The sequence below is a fragment of the Oncorhynchus keta genome, chromosome 34 (assembly GCF_023373465.1).
Source record: "Oncorhynchus keta strain PuntledgeMale-10-30-2019 chromosome 34, Oket_V2, whole genome shotgun sequence".
Lineage (NCBI taxonomy): Eukaryota > Metazoa > Chordata > Actinopteri > Salmoniformes > Salmonidae > Oncorhynchus > Oncorhynchus keta.
The window spans coordinates 29,083,901-29,106,995 of record NC_068454.1 but is presented as its reverse complement, the minus strand read 5'-3'; the positions used below and the strand labels follow the sequence as shown (position 1 = coordinate 29,106,995).

Here is a 23,095-nt window from a genome sequence, read left to right as displayed (position 1 = left end):
AACACACGTGCGCACACATGCACAAATGGCACATGCACACACACACAAGCAGGCAAGCACACACTCGCAAAAACACACAAATGTGCACGCTCACACTTATACTCACTCCTATAGATACACACGTAGTGCTACATCCATACTTTCACATATGAAGTCACATCCCAGGCTGCAAGAAAGATTGCAACAATCTCACACTCACCCCGACAGACACATATTATACAAACTGTACATTCAAACAACCATAGTCCCTCTAATACCAGATGCATCTTGCGTATGTACATTTTACTGATTGCCATCATGTAGACCAAGTCAATAAATATTTGACATGTGATGATGCTATTGCAACCAGTGTTTCCCACTTGTGTGCTTTACCATATCTGACACAAAGATCTGACTGTAAAAAGATAATGCATCATATGGTCACTAGCCCCCTTTCATTCTTCTCCCCCAGGTCTCTCTCTAGACTACACAGCCAACAAGCTGTACTGGATCAGCTCTGGTAATGGCACTATCAACAGGTGCAATGTGGACGGTAGTGGTCTGGAGGTGCTGGAGAGCATGAAGAGGGAGCTAACCAAAGCCTCTTCCCTGGCTGTTATGGGTGAGTTGTGGCTAGTGTAAAACGTAGTGTACCCACAACGTGGGTAAAAAAAAAACTATTGACATAAAGAGTAGATGAATCTTCCCTCTTGTATTGTGAAACGTTTGGACCTAAAGGTCTTCATCAGGCTGGAAGAGTGGAGCATGTCAGCCAGTGAATCAGATCCCTGTCATGGATTAAGGGAGAAAGTGGGGAGGCTTAGGGCCTAGGCCTGTACATGTTGCTAGTTAAGTGGCTCCTGGATAAAGCCATTTAACCAGTGTTGTGGTATGACTGTGACAGTTCTGCTTCACTCTGTGTGAAATTGTCTGGGCATTAGATAATTAAACCACTGGCTGGAGCTGCATGTTGATTGATGATATATTTTCTTTTGTAATGAAAATGGATGTGGATGCCCATAGTGGAGTGTTGTTGCTTTGTATCAGTGCTGGATCTAATATGTTGGACGTTATTACTGCGACAGGGTGCTTCTTTTCAATAAGAAGGCATTTCTTTCTCATACTATTTGTTTTGTTGTGCCATTGCACCATACATAATACAAAGACTCACGCATGACTGAACTGATTCTAAAGCTTGGTCACCCTTTAATGAAAAGGCCTATGTAGGTCACTGTCGAGTCTAAGGTGAAACGTTTGCAAGGAGTTTGGAATCTGTGAATTAAACTTTTTCAATAAATGCATAGTGGGAATAGAAATACTGTGGAAATATAAAGTTGTTATTCTCCATTATTTTTCCTCCACTGGCTACTAGTCAGCCACATGGTAGGACTTAAAACAAAGAGGAATGTAACGTTTGGCCTCAGAGGATGAAAAGAACATACATTCCAAACATCAAAGTAGAGGTTGTTAATGTGATTGATTTAAGATGGAAAAGGAGAAGGAAGACCACAGTGTCTCATAAGACATTTCATTCAGCACACAGCATCTGGCTTCATAATTGCATTACTCTCACTATACCATTTTGGATTCAGGATACACATTTCCAATATCTACACGTCCTAACAGTTACGATCTGGACAATTGGGAGGAAACCTCTTGCTGTACAAAGACACATGTCTGTTTGCCAGGAGTGGTAATGAGAAGCAGTGGCAGAGGGTTTCTGTTTTAACTTGGTGTTGACGGTCAGAAGAGTTGTCAAAGGAAGATGCAGCGTATTTAGTGATTTAGTGCAGGCCTTCCGCATTTCTCAGCAAACGAACAAGCGTGCCTTTCCCTCGCTGCAAGTTTAAACATACTAATTACACGGTCAGAAAATAAGGAAACAACAATTGAAGTTCGCAACTTTATAGTGTCGGGTTAGAGTCCGGAGGTATTGAAGTTGGAACGAATGTGACAATGCATTTATCTTCACCCCTACCTACATGTATAAATGACCTCAACTAACTTGTACCCCTGCACACTGACTTGGTACCAGTACCTCCTCTATATAGCCTCGCTATTGTTATTTTATTTTGTTACTTTTTCTTTCTTTTTTAACTTTAGTTTATTTGGTAAATATTTTCTTAACTATTCTTGAACTGCACTGTTGGTTAAGGGCTTGTAAGTAAGCATTTCACTGTAAGGTCTACACTTGTTGTATTCGGTACATGTGACCAATAAAGTTTGATTTGATTTTGATTTACTTCATATACAGTACATTGAACACTTTTAAATTTGCAACTTAAGACCATTTTTTTTGTTTTACTTTATGGTGGAAGCACAGTAAAGTAAAAATGTTCTTGCTGTCGAAATGGTGACTTTATCGCATTCCACAAAATGTGAGCCGGAATGCAAGACGACAGTTTGAAAGCAGTAGAAGGTTACAGTAGAACAGTGGAATGATGTGTTCACAACAAGCCATTTATCATACTTAATGGAAGTTTGGTTGTATTGTGGAAATTATTTTAATTGCTTTGAGTGGCATATTTATATTCTGCCAAAGCTGGAGAATAATTGTGCGGAGGTGTTATACTTACAAGTATTTATATTGGATATTGGAAAGGCCGTGTGTGGACGTGTTTAACTATAATTGTGGGGACCAGAAGTCCCCAGAATAATTTGTATTTATTTATTTTTATTTCACCTTTATTTAACCAGGTAACCTAGTTGAGAACAAGTTCTCATTTACAATTGCGACCTGGCCAAGATAAAGCAAAGCAGTGCGACACAAACAACAACACAGTGTTACACATGGAATAAACAAGCGTAGTCAACACAATAGAGAGAAAAAATAAAGTCTATATACAGTGTGTGCAAAACAACAATTTAGCAAATTAACATGATGAGCAGATGGTTATGTGCAAGTAGAAATACTGGTTTGCAAAAGATTAGAAAAGTGAATAAAAACAATATAGGGATGAGGTAGGTAGATTGGGGGGGCTATTTACAGATGGGCTATGTACAGCTGCAGCGATCGGTTAGCTGTTCATATAGCTGATGTTTAAAGTTAGTGAGGGAAATATAAGTCTCAAGCTTCAGCAATTTTTGCAATTCGTTCCAGTCATTGGCAGCAGAGAACTGGAAGGAAAGGCGGCCAAAGGAGGTGTTGACTTTGGGGATGACTAGTGAGATATACCTGCTGGAGCGCGTGCTACGGGTGGATGTTGTTATCGTGACCAGTGAGCTGAGATAAGGCGGAGCTGTACCTAGCATAATAGTAAACAAATAAAAATGTAATCAACTGGGGGACATTTTGTTAGTCCACACAAGGTCAAGTGCTATTTCTTGGGGCTTTAGGAAAGAGTGTGTGTGTGAAACATGTTTGTAAAACTGTCACTACCCTCTGTTCATAACTCTTAGTTCATAACTCTTAGTTCATAACTCTTAGTTTATATTTCCAATTATCATAAAAATGTCAAGGTATGATATTTAGGAGCTTAATAATGAGAAAAGTGGCCAAACAGATCAGACGAATGTTTTGCAATGCCAATATAAATGTAGATGCATGAAGAATACCTTACACGTTAGCTGTGTGACTTTTCAAAATATCACCCATGACCATGGAATTGCAAATATTTTGTTTAAATATATTTTCCTGGCCAATTTTGTTCAAATTCCAACTCAACCCAAAATAACTCAAAAATCAAAATCAAACACAGTAGTGTCATATGAAGACATCCAACCCGATAATAAAATAAAAAATGAAGAGTAACTATTATTTAAGGTGTATGTATTTTTATAGCTATGTAAGCCTAATGGAAATTTGCTTTGATATTGAAATAATGTTCAGTACTTAGGTGAGATTTTAGCTGGAAACAATAAACATATCCTGCTGAGAATGTTTTTGCATCCATTACGTACAACATAGGTTATTTACAGCTACATAATTGAAGAAAGGCTGTGATGTTCTTTCAAGAAAAATTACATTGTGTCCAAATATGATCTGTTGATGACATTTCCTAGTGAAAAGCGTATTGACTTTTTCCCCCAGTGAATCATCTTTACAGGTGAATGACAGATGTCTGCTCTTCAGCTGTAGTCCATGGTGTGGAATGAATGATTGAAATTGGTTTTATTCTCCAGCCAACTCTCAACTCCAAAGCTTTCATTTAAAAATCCATACCCAGTTTCCTCTTGAAAAGGACCCACATTTATTGAATGTAGAATAATCTGTTGTGATATATAATAAAATTGACGCTGTGGTATCCATCAGGTTTAGTAAAATTGTTTGCTTTTTCATATGTTCCTGATTATATACTATACACCATCTGTTCCCGAAGGGAAATTGCTTATTATATACTGTTAGTTTTATTTGCTTGCTAGTGTTATGGGCTGGTGTGTCTCAGTATGGAAAGCCGTATATTTATATAATTGTTTTATATCAATCATTTAATTACTTTTATAGATTAATTTTTTTTAAATATCCCATTTTTTTAAATAATCGTCCTCACGTGTGGCGCAGCGGTCTAAGGTACTGCAATGCAGTGCTAGCTGCATCACTACAGATCCTGGTTCAATCCCATGCTGTGTCGCCGCCTGCCGCGACCGGGAGACCGATGAGGCGGCGCACAATTGGCCCAGCGTCGCCCGGGTTACGTTGGGTTTGGCCGGCCGGGTTGTCCTTGTCCCACGTCGCACTCTAGCAACTCATGTGGCAGGTGCCGGGTGCAGTGCACGCTGACACTGTCGCCAGGTGTACGTTGTTTCCTCCGAGGCATTGGTGCGGCTGCTTCCGAGTTAAATGAGAAGTGTGTCAAAGACGCAGTGTGGCTTGGCGGGGTGGTGTTTTGGAAGACGCACGGCTCTCGACCTTCACCTCTCCCGAGTCCATACGGGACTTGCAGCGATGGGACAAGACCGTAACTACCAATTGGTTATCACGAAACTGGGGTAAAAATATCAAATTAAAATAAAGAAAAAATATCAATAATTCCCCATAGGATTCAATGGAGAAACACATTTTTATATTGATAATTTAAAAAGATTCTATCAAATTAAATGTTTCATATCAATAATTATATTAGAAATGTCTAATATTTAGCATTATTAACATTTAAACCAGTCAGCTTCTAGTGCCTTGTACGTCATTGAAGAGGATGTTGGAGAGAGTCTTTATATTTTGTTGCCTTAAAATTAAATGTTAAAAAAAATATGAAATTACATTTTTTCCTACCGACGTACAAAAGCTACTCCATATTTCTAAAGTGAAAGAAAAATCGTGGAAATGTTAACAAATTAATACTAATAAATCAACGAAAATGTCTTGTTTGTGTATTGTATGTCTTCACACCACATAGTTCAGAGGTGGTCCCAGAGTGGCGTGGTGGAATTCTGGGACCCATCATTTTTCCTGATCTGGTAACCTGACAAGTAAAAAACTGGACCTTATATGGTATGACGTGAGTAGTGTGTTGTAAAAACATTTAATATGGGTTATGATGGGACCAGAGTTTTTCCTAATCAGTTCACATGCAGCAACCTTGTACTTGTTCATATGAATTATATGTGAAAAAAGAACTAAGGGGTTTCCTATACACAGAGAAAGCAACATGATTGGACAATGACACTCACAGGGCTGAGCTTGCTTTATGCTGGTTTGCATTGTGTTGTCCTGCCCCATGCATCTCTTGGCCTAATTAAAAATTAACTCAGTCTGTCAGCTATTGTGTTTATTGATTAATTTCAGTTAATAATTTTAGATGTAAAAAGTCTAGGTTTGAATATAAACCAAATTGGATCCCATTCACATTTTCTCACAAACAAATGGGCTATAAATGCAGAACGTTACCGCTTCGTTTACCCTGCACATAGGGATAGACCGGATGCAGCTGCTGTTAGTAGCCTACAGTTGATCAGACTGAAAAATAGTCACATTTCCATGCAGTACAGTATGTCAGATCACTAATGTTTAGGTGTATAGGTGGCTACATTTATGTATGGGTTGTTGCTTGTGTCTGGAGTGATGTGTTATCACGGTTGCTAAATAAATACCAGAGGAAAGTGGAGAGCGCACCTTCACCTTCAGCTGAGAGCGGCCCAGTGACACGAGCCTACCAGACGAGCTAAACTACTTCTATGCTTGCTTCGAGGTAAATAACACAGAAAAACATACATGAGAGCACCAGCTGTTCCGGGAGACTGTGTGATCACGATCTCCACAGCCGATGTGAGTAAGACCTTTAAACAGGTGAACATTCAAAAGCCTACAGGGCCAGACGGATTACCAGGACGTGTACTGCGAGCATGCGCTGACCAACTAGCAAGTACCTTCACCGACATTTTCAATCTCTCTCTGTCCGCGTCTGTCATTTTTAAGCAGACCACCATAGTGCCTGTGCCCTAGAACACTAAGGTAACATGCCTAAATGACTACCGACCCCTAGCACTCACGTCTGTAGCCATGAAGTGCTTTGAAAGACTGGTCATGGCTCACATCAACACCATTATCCCAGAAATCCTAGACCCACTCCAATTTACATACCGCCCCAACAGATCCACGGATGATGCATTCTCTATTGCACTCCACACTGCCCTTTCTCACCTGTACAAAAGGAATACCTATGTGAGAATGCTATTCATTGACTACAGCTCAGCATTCAACACCATAGCACCCTCAAAGCTCATCAATAAGTTAAGAACCCTGGGACTAAACACCTCCCGCTGCAACTGGATCCTGGACTTCCTGACGGGCCGCCCCCATCTGTTAAGGGTAGATAGCAACACATCTGCCACGCTGAGCCCCCTGTACTCCCTGTTCACTCATGACTGCACGGCCAGGCACAACTCTAACACCATCATTAAGTTTGCTGATGACACAACAGTGGTAGGTCTGATCACCGACAACGATGAGACAGCTTATAGGGTGGAGATCAGAGACCTGACCGTGTGGTGCCAGGACAATACCCTCTCACTCAACGTGATCAAGACAAAGGAGATGATTGTGGACTATAGGAAAAAGAGAACTGAGCACAACCCCATTCTCATCGACGGGGCTGCAGTGGAGCAGGTTGAGAGCTTCAAGTTCCTTTATGTCCACATCACCAACAAACTAACATGGTTCAAGCACACCAAGACAGTCATGAAGAGGGCACGACCAAACCTATTCCCCCTCCAGGAGACTGAAAATATTTAGCATGGGTTCTCTGCACCATCGAGAGCATCCTGACTGGTTGCATCACTGCCTCGTATGGCAACCGCTCAGCCTCCAACCACAAGGCACTACAGAGGGTAGTACGAACCAGGGTAGTACGAGTCCAAGAAGCTTCTAAACAGCTTCTACCCCCAAGCCATAAGACTCCTGAAAAGCTAGTTTTTTATATTTTCTGGGTCAAGGTTTGGCTTTTTCAAGAGAGGCTTTATTACTGCCACTTTTAGTGAGTTTGGTACACATCCAGTGGATAGAGAGCCGTTTATTATGTTCAACATAGGAGGGCCAAGCACAGGAAGCAGCTCTTTCAGTAGTTTAGTTGGAATAGGGTCCAGTATACAGCTTGAAGGTTTAGAGGCCATGATTATTTTCATCATTGTGTCAAGAGATATAGTACTAAAACACTTGAGCGTCTCTCTTGATCCTAGGTCCTGGCAGAGTTGTGCAGACTCAGGACAACTGAGGTTTGGAGGAATACGCAGGTTTAAAGAGAGTCCGTAATTTGCTTTCTAATAATCATAATCTTTTCCTCAAAGAAGTTCATGAATTTATCACTGCTAAAGTGAAAGTCATCCTCTCTTGGGGAATGCTGCTTTTTAGTTAGCTTTGCCACAGTATCAAAAAGGAATTTCGGATTGTTCTTATTTTCCTCAATTAAGTTAGAAAAATAGGACGATCGAGCAGCAGTAAGGGCTCTTCGGTACTGCACGGTACCGTCCTTCCAAGCTAGTCGGAAGACTTCCAGTTTGGTGTGGCGCCATTTCCGTTCCAATTTTTTGGAAGCTTGCTTCAGAGCTCGGGTATTTTCTGTGTACCAGGGAGCTAGTTTCTTATGAGACATTTGAGAACCACTCTCGGCAACCATAGACTAACCTAGACAACTAAACTGAACACAACCCCATTAATCTAATAAACCACTAGACAAGATGAACACAATAAATCACCCATGTCACACCCTGGCCTAACCAAAATAATAAAGAAAACAAAGATAACTAAGGCCAGGGCGTGACAGTTAGGGGCTCGTAAGTACGCATTTCACGGTAACACCTGTTGTATTCAGTGCATGTGACTAAACATTTTATTTGACAATGTGCCCATAGAAAATGATAGAGGTCTCTAGTGGACAAAAGCCCATTATAGCATGGGCAGCACCATTTTAGGCTTCCATATATATATATATATATCCCCGGCCGCGTCCTCAGAGTATGCGCAGACCAGCTGGCAGGTGTGTTTACAGACATATTCAATCAATCCTTATCCCAGTCTGCTGTTCCCACATGCTTCCAGTGGGCCACCATTGTTCCTGTTCCCAAGAAAGCTAAGGTAACTGAGCTAAATGACTACCGCCCTGTAGCACTCACTTCCGGCATCATGAAGTGCTTTGAGAGACTCGTCAAGGACCATATCACTTCCACCCTACCTGACACACTAGACCCACTCCAATTTTATTACCACCCCAATAGGTCCACAGACAAAGCAATCGCCATCACACTGCACACTGCCCTAACCCATCTGGACAAGAGGAATACCTATGTAAGAATGCTGTTCATCAATTACAGCTCAGCATTTAACACCATAGTACCCTCCAAACTCGTCAAACCTTCCAAACTCCCAGTCGCCCTGTGCAACTGGGTCCTGGACTTCCTGACTGGTCGCCCCCAGGTTGTGAGGGTAGGTAACATCTCCACCCCGCTGATCCTCAACACTGGGTCCCCACAAGGGTGCGTTCTCAGCCCTCTCCTGTACTCCCTGTTCACCCACGACTGCGTGGCCATGCACGCCTCCAACTCAATCATCAAGTTTGCAGACGACACTACAGTGGTAGGCTTGATTACCAACAACTACGAGACGGCCTACAGGGAGGAGGTGAGGGCCCTCGGAGTGTGGTGTCAGGAAAATAACCTCACACTCAATGTCAACAAAACAAAGCAGCCCCCTATCTACATTGACGGGACAGTAGTGGAGAGGGTGGAAAGTTTTATGTTCCTCGGCGTACACATCACGGACAAACTGAAATGGTCCACCCACATAGACAGCGTGGTGAAGAAGGCGCAGCAGAGCCTCTTCAACCTCAGGAGGCTGAAGAAATGAGTAATTTCACCAAAAACACTCACAAGCTTTTACAGATGCACAACCGAGAGCATCCTGTCGGGCTGTATCACTGCCTGGCACGGCAGCTGCTCCACCCATAACCGTAAGGCTCTCCAGAGGGTAGTGAGGTCTGCACAATGCATAACCGGGTTCAAACTACCTGCCCTCCAGGACACCGACATCACCCGATGTCATAGGAAGGCCAAAAAGATCATCAAGGACAACAACCACCCAAGTCACTGCCTATTCACCCCGCTATCATCCAAAAGGCGAGGTCAGTACAGGTGCATCAAAGCAGGGACAGAGAGACTGAAAAACAGCTTATATCTCAAGGCCATCAGGCTGTTAAACAGCCATCACTAACATTGAGTGGCTGCTGCCAACATACTGACTTAACTCTAGCCACTTTAATAATGGAAAAATGGATGTAATCTATTTGTCCCTAGCCACTTTATATAATGCTTACATACCCTACATTACTCATCTCATATGTATATACTGTACTCTATACCATCTACTGCATCTTGCCATCTTGATGTAATTAAATGTATCACTAGCCACTTTAAACAATGCCGCTTTATATAATGTTTACATACCCTACTTTGCTAATCTTATATGTATATACTGTACTCTATACCATCTACTGCATCTTGCCATCTTGATGTAATTAAATGTATCACTAGCCACTTTAAACAAAGCCACTTTATATAATGTTCTCATACCCTACATTACTCATCTCATATGTATATACTGTACTCTATACCATCTACTGCATCATGCCTATGCCGTTCGGGCATCACTCATTCATATATTTTTATGTACATATTCATATTCATTCCTTTACACTTGTGTTCATAAGATAGTTGTTGTGAAATTGTTAGGTTAGATTACTTGTTAGATATTGCTGCATGATCGGAACTAGAAGCACAAGCATTTATTAACATCTGCTAACCATGTGTATGTGACAAATAAATTTGAAGTTTCTTGTACAGTTGCAAAAACTGTCAAGCGCTATGATGAAACTGGCTCTCATGAGTACTGCCACAGGAATGGAAGACCCAGAGTTACCTCTGCTGCAAAGGATAAGTTCATTCGAGTTACCAGCCTCAGATATTGCTTAAATGCTTCACAGAGTTCAAGTAACAGTCCCATCTCAACATCAACTGTTTCGAGTAGACTGCTTGAATCAGGCCTTCATGGTTGAATTGCTGCAACGAAACCACTACTAAAGGACACCAATAATAAGAAGAGACTTGCTTGGGCCAAGAAACATGAGCACTGGACATTAGACCGGTGGAGGTTTGTCCTTTGGTCTGGAGTCCAAATTTGAGGTAATTGGTTCCAGCCACCGTGTCTTTGTGAGACGACACTACAGACAACACTACGGCACTACAGATGACACAGGCACATTTAACCAGCATGGCTACCACAGCATTCTTCAGTGATATGTCAGTCCCATTAAGCCCAAACCAGATGGGATATCATTTTTTTTTCAACAGGACAATGACCTAAAACACACCTCCAGGCTGTGTAAAGGCTATTTGACCAAGAAGGAGAGTGATAGAATGCTGCATTAGATGACCTGGCCTCCACAATCCCTTGACCTCAACCAAATTGAGATGATTTGGGATAAGTCTAACTGCAGAGTGAAGGAAGACCAGCCAACAAGTGCTCAGTATGTGTTGGAATTCCTTCAGGACTGTTTGAAAAGCATTCCAGGTGAAGCTGGTTGAGAGAATGCCAAGAGTGTGCATAGCTGTCATCAAGTCAAAGGGTGTCAAATATATTTTTGATTTGTTTAACACTTTTTGGTTACTACGTGATTCCATAAGTGTTATTTCATAGTTTTGATTTCTTCAATATTTTTATACAATGTAAAAAATGAAGAAAAACCCATGAATGAGCAGGTGTTCTAAAACTTTTGACTGGTAGTGTGTGTGAAAACTGCTTTCCATTTTCTCTGCTCCATTAGCGAATCAAAGCTATTGAACGCTGATTAAACAACACTCCCTTCCTGTAGCTGAAGCCTTTGGTCTGCCTTGGGTTAATCAATGAAATGCTGTACTTGTAGTGGTTAGGCTTGTTCTCAACCATCAGCCTGTGTCAATTAAGAGAGATTGAGATCTAACAGGCGGCTGACCTGGATCTATTGCCCCCCCCCAGTAGGGGACTGTGAATGTGTGTGTTGGTGTGCATGTGTATTGCCATAAATGCGAGGTTTGCCCAAGAGTGCCTTGCATACTGATAGATTATCTATAGTTTCGTTTTGCCCACTGCTGGCTTGTTATCACTGTCATGTGAAATGGACACTAACTGCTATTTGATTCCTGCTGCTGCATGACAAACGCCATTATGAGAATGTTCAGTTGAAGTATTAAAACAGCATGTTGAGACTCGAAACTAAAAGTTTCAGAATGGGCAGCAAAATTATTATAGTTGTCGATGTAGCTATCAGGTGATTTGACGAGCTTATTCACAACAAATGGCAATTCCCCCAAAATGTTAACAATTAGATATTTTTTGCACAATCACTGATGCATCCTGATGATTGCCAAGGACAGTTGTGAATGGAGTTAATGAAAGCAGTGTGTGTGTGACACCAGGTTGATCCTTTCAACTCCTGGTGCTGTGTGTTACTGTTTTTTTGCTGTGCTAAACGGAGATCTGAGGGCCTGTGTTTAGAAGTTGTGTGTGTGTGTGTGTGTGTGTGTGTGTGTGTGTGTGTGTGTGTGTGTGTGTGTGTGTGTGTGTGTGTGTGTGTGTGTGTGTGTGTGTGTGTGTGTGTGTGTGTGTGTGTGTGTGTGTGTGTTAGGTTTGGTGATTAGACAGTGTGGGTGATCCATCTATCAGCCTCCACTTGCCTGGATTCAAATCCAGTGGTTGAGGTTTAAATTAAATATGATTAGCAACAACCAAGCAATCAACACTACCCACTGACCCCAGTAGCAACAAATGAATGCAGAAAGCACAGCTAATCTGGACTAGGTGATCCGGAGGGTCACCTGTTTGGGAAGCAGCATGTAGGCTGTCAGTATCACTCAAAGCAATTTGGCTGATTCCAGAAAATGAGTTTTACTTTCCTTTTAATGTTGACTTTCATCCCAAAGCTATTTCACTGAACTGTAGTGGGTTCCTTCCATCTCTCCTTTACAACAACTGAGACTTAAGCTATATTTAGAAAGTGATTGTAAATAAGTTACATCGTACTTCATTATAGTCTGTGGTCAGATATGATGAAGGGTAAACACAAAATTTACATCTGATAAAAAGAAAGACACGTTTAAAAAAAACAAATCTTCCTCAATTTGAAGGTCAAACTGCTTTATGGGCCTCTTAGACACTGCTAGGGTTCAATCATAATCATCTAGCAGTTTCCCTGCTGACAATGGTTATGATGGTTAGGATATTTCATTTGCAGAACCGAGCAATAAACACAAACAATAACATCAATAGCTTTAAAGCAGACAATCAATTGTCCCAGCTCTGCAATTTAATATAAATATACACAATAATAAGAAATAACTGTGAATAAAATAAACAGTACCAGTCAAAATTTTAGAACTCCTACTCATTCAAGGGTTTTTCTTTACTTTTACTATTTTCTCCATTGTAGAATACTAGTGAAGACATCAAAACTATGAAATAACACATATGGAATCATATAGTAACCAAAAAAGTGTTAAGCAAAAATATATATTTTTCAAAGTAGCCACCCTTTGCCTTGACAGCTTTGCACACTCTTGGCATTCTTTCAACCAGCTTCATTAGGTAGTCACCTGGAGTGTATTTCAATTAACAGGTGTGCCTTGTTAAAAGTTAATTTGTGAAATGTCTTTCCTTAATGCGTTTGAGACAATCAGTTGTGTTGTGACAAGATAAGGTTGGTATACAGAAGTTAGCCCTATTTGGTAAAAGACCAAGTCCATATAATGGCAAAAACAGCTCAAATAAGCAAAGAGAAAAGACCGTCTACCATTACTTTAAGACATGAAGGTCACTCAATGCAGAACATTTCAAGAACATTGAAAGTTTCAAGTGCAGTCGCAAAAACCATCAAGTGCTATGATGAAACTGGCTCTCATGAGGACCGCCACAGGAATGGAAGACTCAGAGTTACCTCTGCTGCAGAGGATAAGTTCATTAGAGTTACCAGCCCTAGATTGCAGCTCAAATAAATGCTTCACAGAGTTCCAGTAACAGACACAGGAGACTGTGTGAATCAGGCCTTCATGGTCAAATTTCTGCAAAGGAACCACTACTGAAGGACACCAATAAGAAGAAGACTTGCTTGGGCCAAGAAATACGAGCAATGGACATTAGACTGTTGGAAATCTGTCCTTTCGTCCGAATAGTCCAAATTTGAGATATTTGGTTCCAACCACCGTGTCTTTGTGAGACGTAGAGTAAGTGAACTGATGATCTCCGCATGTGTGTTTCCCACCGTGAAGCATGTAGGAGGAGGTATGATTATGTGGGGGTGCTTTGCTGGTGACACTGTCTGTGATTTATTTAGAATTCAAGGCACACTTAACCAGACTAGTACTGTATATCTTTGAAAGTCATTTTTCTGTTGATGCACATCCACTGTCTGTGGCTGAAAGATGGTAATACCTCATCTGTGCATAATCACTGCCTCATTGAATTATCAACACTTAAAATTCTCATACACGTGTTGAGAAAGATGTACTGAATCTTTGTTAATAATGGCACTTCTAATAAATATAAAAGTATAGTCCCTCTGCTAACTTCAGAACACATTTTGTTCATAGATCACTATTCAGATTGGGTGAATTGGCCAATTTTTATTATGGGTACACCTCTGAGGACTTCTCAGCAGTTCAGTGTTAGGTGAGCTTGGTTGCACCTGTTCAGTGAGGTTCATTGCACTCCGCTGGGTTTTTGAATGGAAAAGCCTTGTCACGTCTGAGGCAAGGCAATTGCTCTAGTCCAGTCTGAAGCCAATTGAGAACCTCACTGGATTTAACCAGGGTGGGGGGCTGGGATAGCTCCACTCCTAAATGGGATGCATACACACCGCAGGAAGCTGCTGAGGGGAGAACGGCTCATAATAATAGCCGGAACGGAGCAAATGGAATGGCAAACCATGATCCGGGTGACTGTGTGATCATACTCTGCCGATGTGAGTAAGATGTGAGCCGATGTGAGGAAGACCTTTAAACAGGTCAACATTCACAAAGCCGCAGGGCCAGACGGATTACCGGGACGTGTACTCCGAGCATGCGCTGACCAACTGGCAAGTATCTTCAATGACATTTTCCTCCTCTCCCTGTCCGATTCTGTAATACCAACATGTTTTAAGCAGACCACCATAGTGCCTGTGCCCAATAACACTAAGGTAAACTGCCTAAATGCTACCGACCTGTAACACTCACGTCTGTAACCATGAAATGCTTTGAAAGGCTGGTCATGGCTCACATCAACACCATTATCCCAGAAACCCTAGACCCACTCCAATTTGCATACCACACCAACAGATCCACAGATGATGCAATATCTATTGCACTCCACAATGCCCTTTCACACCAGGACAAAAGGAACACCTATGTGAGAATGCTATTCATTGACTACAGCTCAGAGTTCAACACCATAGTACCCTCAAAGCTCATAATAAGGACCCTGGGATTAAACACCTCCCTCTGCAACTGGATCCTGGACTTCCTGACGGGCCACCCCCAGGTGGTAAGGGTAGGTAACAGCACATCTGCCATGCTGATCCTCAACATGGGGGCCCCGCAGGGGTGCGTTCTCAGTCCCCTCCTGTACTCCCTGTTCACTTATGACTGACTGCACAACCATGCACGACTCCAACACCATCGTTAAGTTTGCTGATGACACAACAGTGGTAGGCCTGATCACCGACAACGATGAGACAGCCTATAGGGATATGGTGCAAGGACAACAACCTCTCCCTCAACGGGATCAAAACAAAGGAGATGATTGTGGACTACAGGAAAAAGAGGACCGAGCACGCCCCCATTCTCATCGACAGAGCTGTAGTGGGGCAACCACACCAAGACAGTCGTGAAGAGGGCACAACAAAACCTATTCCCCCTCAGGAGACTGAAAAGATTTGGCTATGGGACCTCAGATCCTCAAAAGGTTTTACAGCTGCACCATCGAGAGCATCCTGGCACTACAGAGGGTAGTGCGTACGGCCAAGTACATCACTGGGGCCAAGCTTCCTGCCATCCAGGACCTCTATACCAGGCAGTGTCAGAGGAAGGCCCTAAAAATGGTCAGACTCCAGCCAGCCTAGTCATAGACTATTCTCTCTGCTACTGCCCGGCAAGCGGTACCAGAGTGGTAAGTCTAGGTCCAAGAGGCTTCTAAACAGCTTCTACCCCCAAGCCATACGACTCCTGAACAGATAATCAAATGGCTACCCAGGCTATTTGCATCTATGCATTGTCCCTTTAACTCTACCTATATGTACATATTACCTCAATTACCTAGACACCAGTGCCCCCGCAAATTGACTCCGGTTCCCCCTGTATATATCCCCGCTATTGCTATGTACTGCTGCTCTTTAATTATTTATAATTTTATCTCTTGCTTTTTTTTAGGTATTTTCATAAAACTGCATTGTTGGTTATGGGCTTGTAAGTACGCATTTCACTGTAAGGTCTACTTCTGTTGTGTTCGGCGCATGTGACAAATACAATTTGATTTGATGTATTTGGTGCCATTCCACTGATTCCGCTCCAGTCATTACCACGAGCCCACCTCCTTTAACACACACACACGCACACGCACGCGCACGCACACACGCGCGCACACACACACACTGCAAACATGGACACATCACTCTCCAAACTCATGATACAAGTCTCCTCTCCTTAACCACTTCTTCTGCTCAGAAGCACAACACCAGGCAGGTACTCTACAGTCTACAACAGTGCAGTAGGTCCACTCAAACATGGAAAACAACAAACACGTACCTGTGTGTAGTAGAGGCTCAGGATAGAGTATTTTGGGTCAACAACACTACTGGTTTATTTTTCATTTGAGGATTTCACTACATCAAACGTTGCATCATTAGTAGCCTATTGCATTGTCAGAATTCATATATTCCAGTTTTCATTCATGCAATATATGTAGGTCTCCCTTGTAAAAGAGGTATGTTGACCTCAATGGGACTTCTTGAATTAATAAGGGTTAAATAACACAATAACAATTCAGACAGAAATGGTGATAATGGGGTTTCTAAGGACATTTCCTTGTTTCAGGTAACAAACTGTGGTGGGCCGATGATGATTCAGCCCATCTGGGGACAGTGAACAAGAGAGACGGACGAAATCCTGTGGTTCTGAGGAATAAGACTAGCGGAGTGGTTCACATGAAGGTCTACGACAGGGAGGGACAGAGAGGTAAGGAACACACGTACACACACATTTATTTATGCACTTATCAATTCCAGAAATGTGACACCATGATGTACTACAGTACCTATAGTGCTCTGAATAACATTTCAGATTTTATCTGAGTAAAGATGTCCATGAAGCTAACAATGGTGTCCTATATCCTTATTAATACACAATTCACCATGGTCTTTCCAGGAAGGAACCCATGTCAGGTGAACAATGGAGGCTGCTCCCAGCTCTGTTTCCCCACGTCAGAGAACACCCGCAGCTGCTCCTGTACTGTGGGCTACAGCCTTCGCACCGACCGCATGTCCTGTGAGGGTAAGACTGCAAGTCTGCTCTAACTGAATGTGCATCCCAAATAGCACCCTCATCCTAATATAGTGCAGTACATTTGACCAGAGCCCTATTGGCTCTATGGGCTGTTTAGGACACACAACCTAAGTGACCATGCAAGAAATGCATTGAGCAGTTCAGACCCCCTAGCATCAGAGTAACCACAAGGTCTGTGACATGAATTCACTGTTTCCAAATAAGTACTATAGAAACCTCTGTAATCATACGAAAACCTACTTTGACTGTAATAAATGTACTCTATGCATATTTATTTACAGTGTGTTAATCTTAGAATCCAGAACCACATATTGCATGCACTCCATTAACATTTATGTTAGGTCATTCACAAGAGACTAACAGTATGTTACAGTAATGGGATAATTTCTCTCTGTAGGCATTGAGTCATTTCTGATGTACTCCATCCATGAGGGGATCAGAGGGATCAACTTGGACCCCAATGACAACATGGAGGCTCTGATGCCCATTACTGGGACCCTGTTCGCTGTGGGGGTGGACTTCCATGCAGGTAGGTACCACCAGGGCCCATATTCACAAAGCGTCTCAGAGTAGGACTGCTGATCTCAGATCATAATAAATAAGAGTGGGGACACGGTCATTAACTACATCCCCTCAGTCAACAGTTAAACCTACAGTTCATTGATTTTATGACCCCTTTATATTGTTCCCTGCATGACATCTTCCGCATCATACGTAAAACTTACTCCAAATGGCAGTTTGTAATCAAGAGAGAAATGGCGAGAGAAAGGGAGAAATAGAGAGGGATAGAGAGATGCAAAAAAATGAGAGAAAAACCTTTATTGTAGTATTCTCTCTAACCCTGTTGAATAATGGTTAGTGGTGCTGTTGAGGGCTGCACAGATGAAAGAGTAATACGTCCATGTTAATAGAGACTCATGAGAAACACCAAACGATTCTCCACATGCCCGTGAACCAGGCCTGACACAAAGCAATTCCCCGGATATTGTATCAAATGAAGGTAACAAGGAAATGGTAATGGATTAACCCAATGGCTTGTGCTGGCATTTGTCATATAATGGGTTTTCTCTTGCATAATTCATGTTCTAAATATGGTGGATTTATTACACTGACAAGTGCTTGAACATGCACTGTCAAATGAATAAACTAAGGGCAAGTTATACTTCATATAATGTATATGTTGCCACAACGCTCATTGATGACAACACCCATATAGGCCTACTGGGAAAGGGAAGCTTTATCTAGCACATGTACGCACAGTAGCATTGTAAGTGTTGCATAAAACCTTTGTTTACAAAAATAGCACATGATTTAGAGATAAGAGTGGAGGGGAAAGCTGTTACCTGCCCACATTTGATAGAATAGGATCTCACTGGTCACAAACTGGTTGAATCAGCGTTGTTTCAATGCAATTTGTCAACGTATTGTGACATGGAAAACAAATCAAATTGTATTTGTTACATGCGCCGAATACAACAGGTGTAGTACCTTACAGTAAAATGTTTACTTACAAGCCCTTAAGTAACAAAAGTAACAAATAATTAAATGGGGGGGTACCGGTACAGAGTCAATGTCAGGGGCACCGGTTAGTTGAGGTAATATATACGTGTTGGTAGAGTTAGTGACACTGCATAGATAATAAACAGAGAGTAGCAGCAGTGTAAAAGAGGGGTCTGGGTAGCCATTTGATTAGCTGTTGAGGAGTCTTATGGTTTGGGGGTAGAAGCTGTTAAGAAGCCTTTTGGACATAGACTTGGCAGTATCGCTTTCTGTGCAGTCTATGACTAGGGTGGCTGGAGTCTTTGACAATTTTTAGGGCCTTCCTCTGACCACCTGGTATAGAGGTCCTGGATGGCAGGAAACTTGTGATGTACTGGGCTGTGCGCATTACCCTCTATAGTGCCTTGCGGTCGGAGGCCGAGCAGTTTCCATACAGGGCAGTGATGCAACCCGTCAGGATGCTCTCGATGGTGCAGCTGTAGAACCTTTTTTGAGGATCTGAGGACCCATAGCCAAATCTTTTCAGTCTCCTGTGGGGGAATAGGCCATGTCGTGCCCTCTTCACGACTGTCCTAGTGTGTTTGGACCATGATAGGTTGTTGGTGATGTGGACACCAAATATATTTGATTTGGAAAAAGGATTGTAAACTTTTGTTTTCAGGGTGAAATTTTAACCAGAGGACGTCATAATGCTAACCACATTTCAACGTAGACAAACTTTGTTTAAAATATGTTGAATTTTTACCTCTAAAACAATGTCAGATCTTCAACGATATATAGAAGAAAAAATGTATCTATATACAGCTAATCTTTGTTCTCCCATCCAGGATTTTAACCAAACCCTGCTTAGCTATATTTGTCACTAAATATTACTAATGTGCTGTCATGAGAATGATTGTTGAGAGAGCTCCACTTAAAAACAAAATACTGTAGATTCACTGTTGCTATCAAAGTAATTTTACCAGAGCAAATTAAATGTGGCCATACTTTATCACTCATATACGCATCATCAATGATGTTATTTAGGCCTAAATAGTATTTGCAAAGTCATCAACAGCTATTATTATAATTCAACCCAAAATTCAACTAAAAATAGACAATACAATAGGCCAAGGGTTTCAAGCTCTGATTAATCTCAAATGTAACTATATTTCGTGATATTGTTTTTGGTTGTCAACTTAGATTTCTGGTTGCGATGGAGACGTGAATCCAACATATCAATTATTAATTTGTAATCCAAATGGAATTAAAGTCAGGTTAAATCAGTGGCACAGATGGCACAATCCAAGCAGAATATAAATCTCCTGCAAATGTTGATATTTGGTTGCGTTTTCAACCAAACACACATTTTAATATCAATTTTGAAGTACAATGAGTAGCCTATTAACTTGTTGACAAGTATACAAATGATAATGGGATTCACATTTCCAACTCAACCCCAAAAATAAATGAAAGAATGTAATTAAGCCAATGGCTTGGATGGAACTGTCTAAGCATTAAATACATCTCCTTAAATGTTGAAATTTGGTTGTCGTCAACCAAACACAATTCAATATTACTTTTGTAATACAGTAAATAGCCTAAAGTTAAGGCCATCTTCCAAACTAATATAACATTCAAACTTCAAATGAGTAACATGGCCACATTTTGAGGTTACTGTAAATATAAATGTATGTTTATATAGTTATATAAAGCGTGCATGTTCAAGATAGCATGCGTAGGTCGTCGCAGGTCTGTGGAGATCTTCACAAATGATGTAATAATAATCGCATTGATCACTTGAACCATGTACTTTTAATGTAATCTCAACTGCAATCCAGATCATGTGGTTGTGCTATTACATGAAGCACATTGAGGACACATTAATCTGTTGTAAACAATATATCTGACGTAGTCCCATTTGAACTTTTTGCTGGGCTTTGAAATGGTTGTCTAGAAAGCGCAGTGATAGACATTTGGGTGACGACTAAACCAGAAATCTGACATTGTTTTTCCATTGGAATTTGGTTGAAAGCCTGGTGATACACATTGGAAATTCAACTAACTTTTGGCTTTCTTTTTGAGTGGGTGAATATCGGTTGTAACCTCATTGATCAACGTCTCAACCAAATATTACCCAATTATCCACGTTGAAATGACGTGGTGTGTCCAGTGGAATGAAGGTTTTGGCAGAAAATAAGTGTGCAACACAGGCAGCAGTTCTCACAGTACGGAAAGCTCAAAGGAAGTGGATGTCAGAAATGTCTCAGAGACCCTGAATGTCAATGGTAATCTTGATGTGCGACAGCTTGCATTTTAGGAAATTAGGAAACTAGTCTAAAGCTAAAAACGTAGGCTTTTGTGTGCATAAGGTCTTCGTTACCCTCCCCTTTGCTGCTGTTATACAGGTGACCATGCAAACACACAGCTAAGCACAGAGTCAACCAGCAACAGCAGCGGTGGATAGCTCACACATACAATTTGCATATCATTATGAAGCAGGTCATTGGTGCGTAAAAAAGATGAAAGCCTTCCAGCTGGATCCTGTCACATGTAAGATATGTGTTAACGGAGTGTGAATTCTGTATAAACAGGAGGGTGCAAATAAACACATAGCGCTGCCTATCCTCCCAACAACCTGGGCCCACTGAACTGACAGGCAAATAACGAAATGTACTTAAGGCTCTAAGGCTGGACTCGGAAATGAATGACTTTGTATTTCATTCTGTCGTATATGAAATAGAGTTATAATCAGAAAGGATCATAACATTTTAGATGCAATGTTTTACATATGCAATTTGTTTTCCAATAAAACCTGGTATACAATAGCCTTTTCATGTCCCGATGTTGCATTTCAACAAGGAAATAAGGTCTGAATGGATATGTGAACAATAATCATAATTTACATCCCCATTTTGTGAAATGGAGCATGTAGTTGTAATAATAATAAGCTTACTTCCATAAAAAGCACTAACATTAATAGGGAGGCTATGTTATGTGCCTACATTTTCCACAATAGTACAAAAAGATCAGGTCCACACACTTGGAATTGAGGTGAAAATTATTACTGACGAGCTCAAGTCTACGCATGACTACTAAAGAATACCAAAAGTTTGCAGTCTATGCACCAACTAATATACTTTAGAATACCACAAGTGTGCAGTTCAGTTATTTTTCTTACTTTGTTTCTTACCATTCCACAGGTAATGACACAGTGTACTGGACAGACATGGGCCTGAACACAATCTCCAGAGCCAAGAGGGATCAGACCTGGAGGGAGGACATCATTACTACGGGCATCAGCAGGGTAGAGGGCATCGCAGTGGACTGGATCGCTGGTCAGTATCGTCTTCTGTAAAATGTACAAAATGTCTTCTTACTTTAAGCGGCCCTATGTGGGTACCTTCATCAAACATTTCCTGAGATTTTATCTCGATGTGACTAACTTGCATAAATAACGGTATGCATTAAAACTATTGTAACACTGTCTGTTATACAACTGTTCTTTATACAACTCTAATACCAGTATCTTTATGTTCCTCCCACAGGTAACCTTTACTGGACAGACCATGGTTTCAACCTCATAGAGATTGCCCGTGTTAGTGGTGCCTACCGTTCAGTAGTCATCTCCGAGGGACTTGACCAACCTAGAGCCATCGCTGTTCATCCACAGAAAGGGTGTGTGTGTGTGTGTGTGTGTGTGTGTGTGTGTGTGTGTGTGTGTGTGTGTGTGTGTGTGTGTGTGTGTGTGTGTGTGTGTGTGTGTGTGTGTGTGTGTGTGTGTGTGTGTGTGTGTGTGTGTGTGTGTGTGTGTGTGTGAAAGATGAATGGGTAACAGACAGACAGTCACTAAGATGAGATAAAGTTGAAAATGGGCAGAGGAAATGGAAATGTTTTTGACCAGCAGGGAGTGAAATGAGTCAGACAGCCTTGACCACCTCCAGAAAGAGATCAAGATGTTGCTGGATAATAATCATTGGGTCATACTGCTGTTTCTGGACTGAAAATAGATCATGTAGCAGATGAAGGCCAACTGATGTCAGTAGGCTTACCAGTCGAACATGTCCCCTGCATTGATGTTTGTTTTGTGTAGTGGAGTAGGATTCATTTTAAGTTTGCCACTAAACTTTGATGATCTGGTGATGACACGGTGTGAAATGCCTACTGTAAGAAGAGCTTTGTGGGGAACGAAATTGTAACAATATATGATTTCACTTGCATAGCCTCTGATAACTTTGGTATCACATTAGATCACACAATTTGTCCTTTCAGATCTGTTCCAATTGTCCAACCAGTTGGATGTTAATAATGTTTCTGGGTTTGCCACTCTGCCCTCTCTTTTTCTCTCTCTCTCCACCCTCTCGCTCTCTCCCTCTATCTATCTGTCTCAGGTATCTGTTTTGGACAGAATGGGGCCAGAGCCCCTGCATAGGTCGAGCCCGTCTAGACGGCTCCGATCAGGTCACCCTGGTCAACTCTGGCATTGCCTGGCCCAATGGGATCTCCATAGACTATGAGGTACAGTACCAGACACCTCCTGATCATACATGTCCTATTAGCTCTGATCCATCCACCTCATCCTAAAGTAGTTTCATACCCGCATCTTAACCTCATCCTTCTTTGTGTGGATATAATGTACCCAATG

At 41.6% G+C, this 23,095-nt stretch overlaps 1 protein-coding gene across 1 annotated transcript in view; it reads left to right on the top strand.

Annotated features, from left to right (window-relative positions):
- lrp1bb (low density lipoprotein receptor-related protein 1Bb) overlaps positions 1–23,095 on the top strand; it is a 410,377-nt gene that overhangs the window by 280,782 nt on the left and 106,500 nt on the right. The window contains exons 32-38 of the mRNA XM_035749708.2: positions 452–601; positions 16,504–16,644; positions 16,834–16,959; positions 17,369–17,500; positions 21,654–21,788; positions 21,999–22,128; positions 22,842–22,968. Of these exons, the coding sequence (XP_035605601.1) occupies positions 452–601; positions 16,504–16,644; positions 16,834–16,959; positions 17,369–17,500; positions 21,654–21,788; positions 21,999–22,128; positions 22,842–22,968 (941 nt within the window). The remainder of the gene's footprint in view (positions 1–451; positions 602–16,503; positions 16,645–16,833; positions 16,960–17,368; positions 17,501–21,653; positions 21,789–21,998; positions 22,129–22,841; positions 22,969–23,095) is intronic.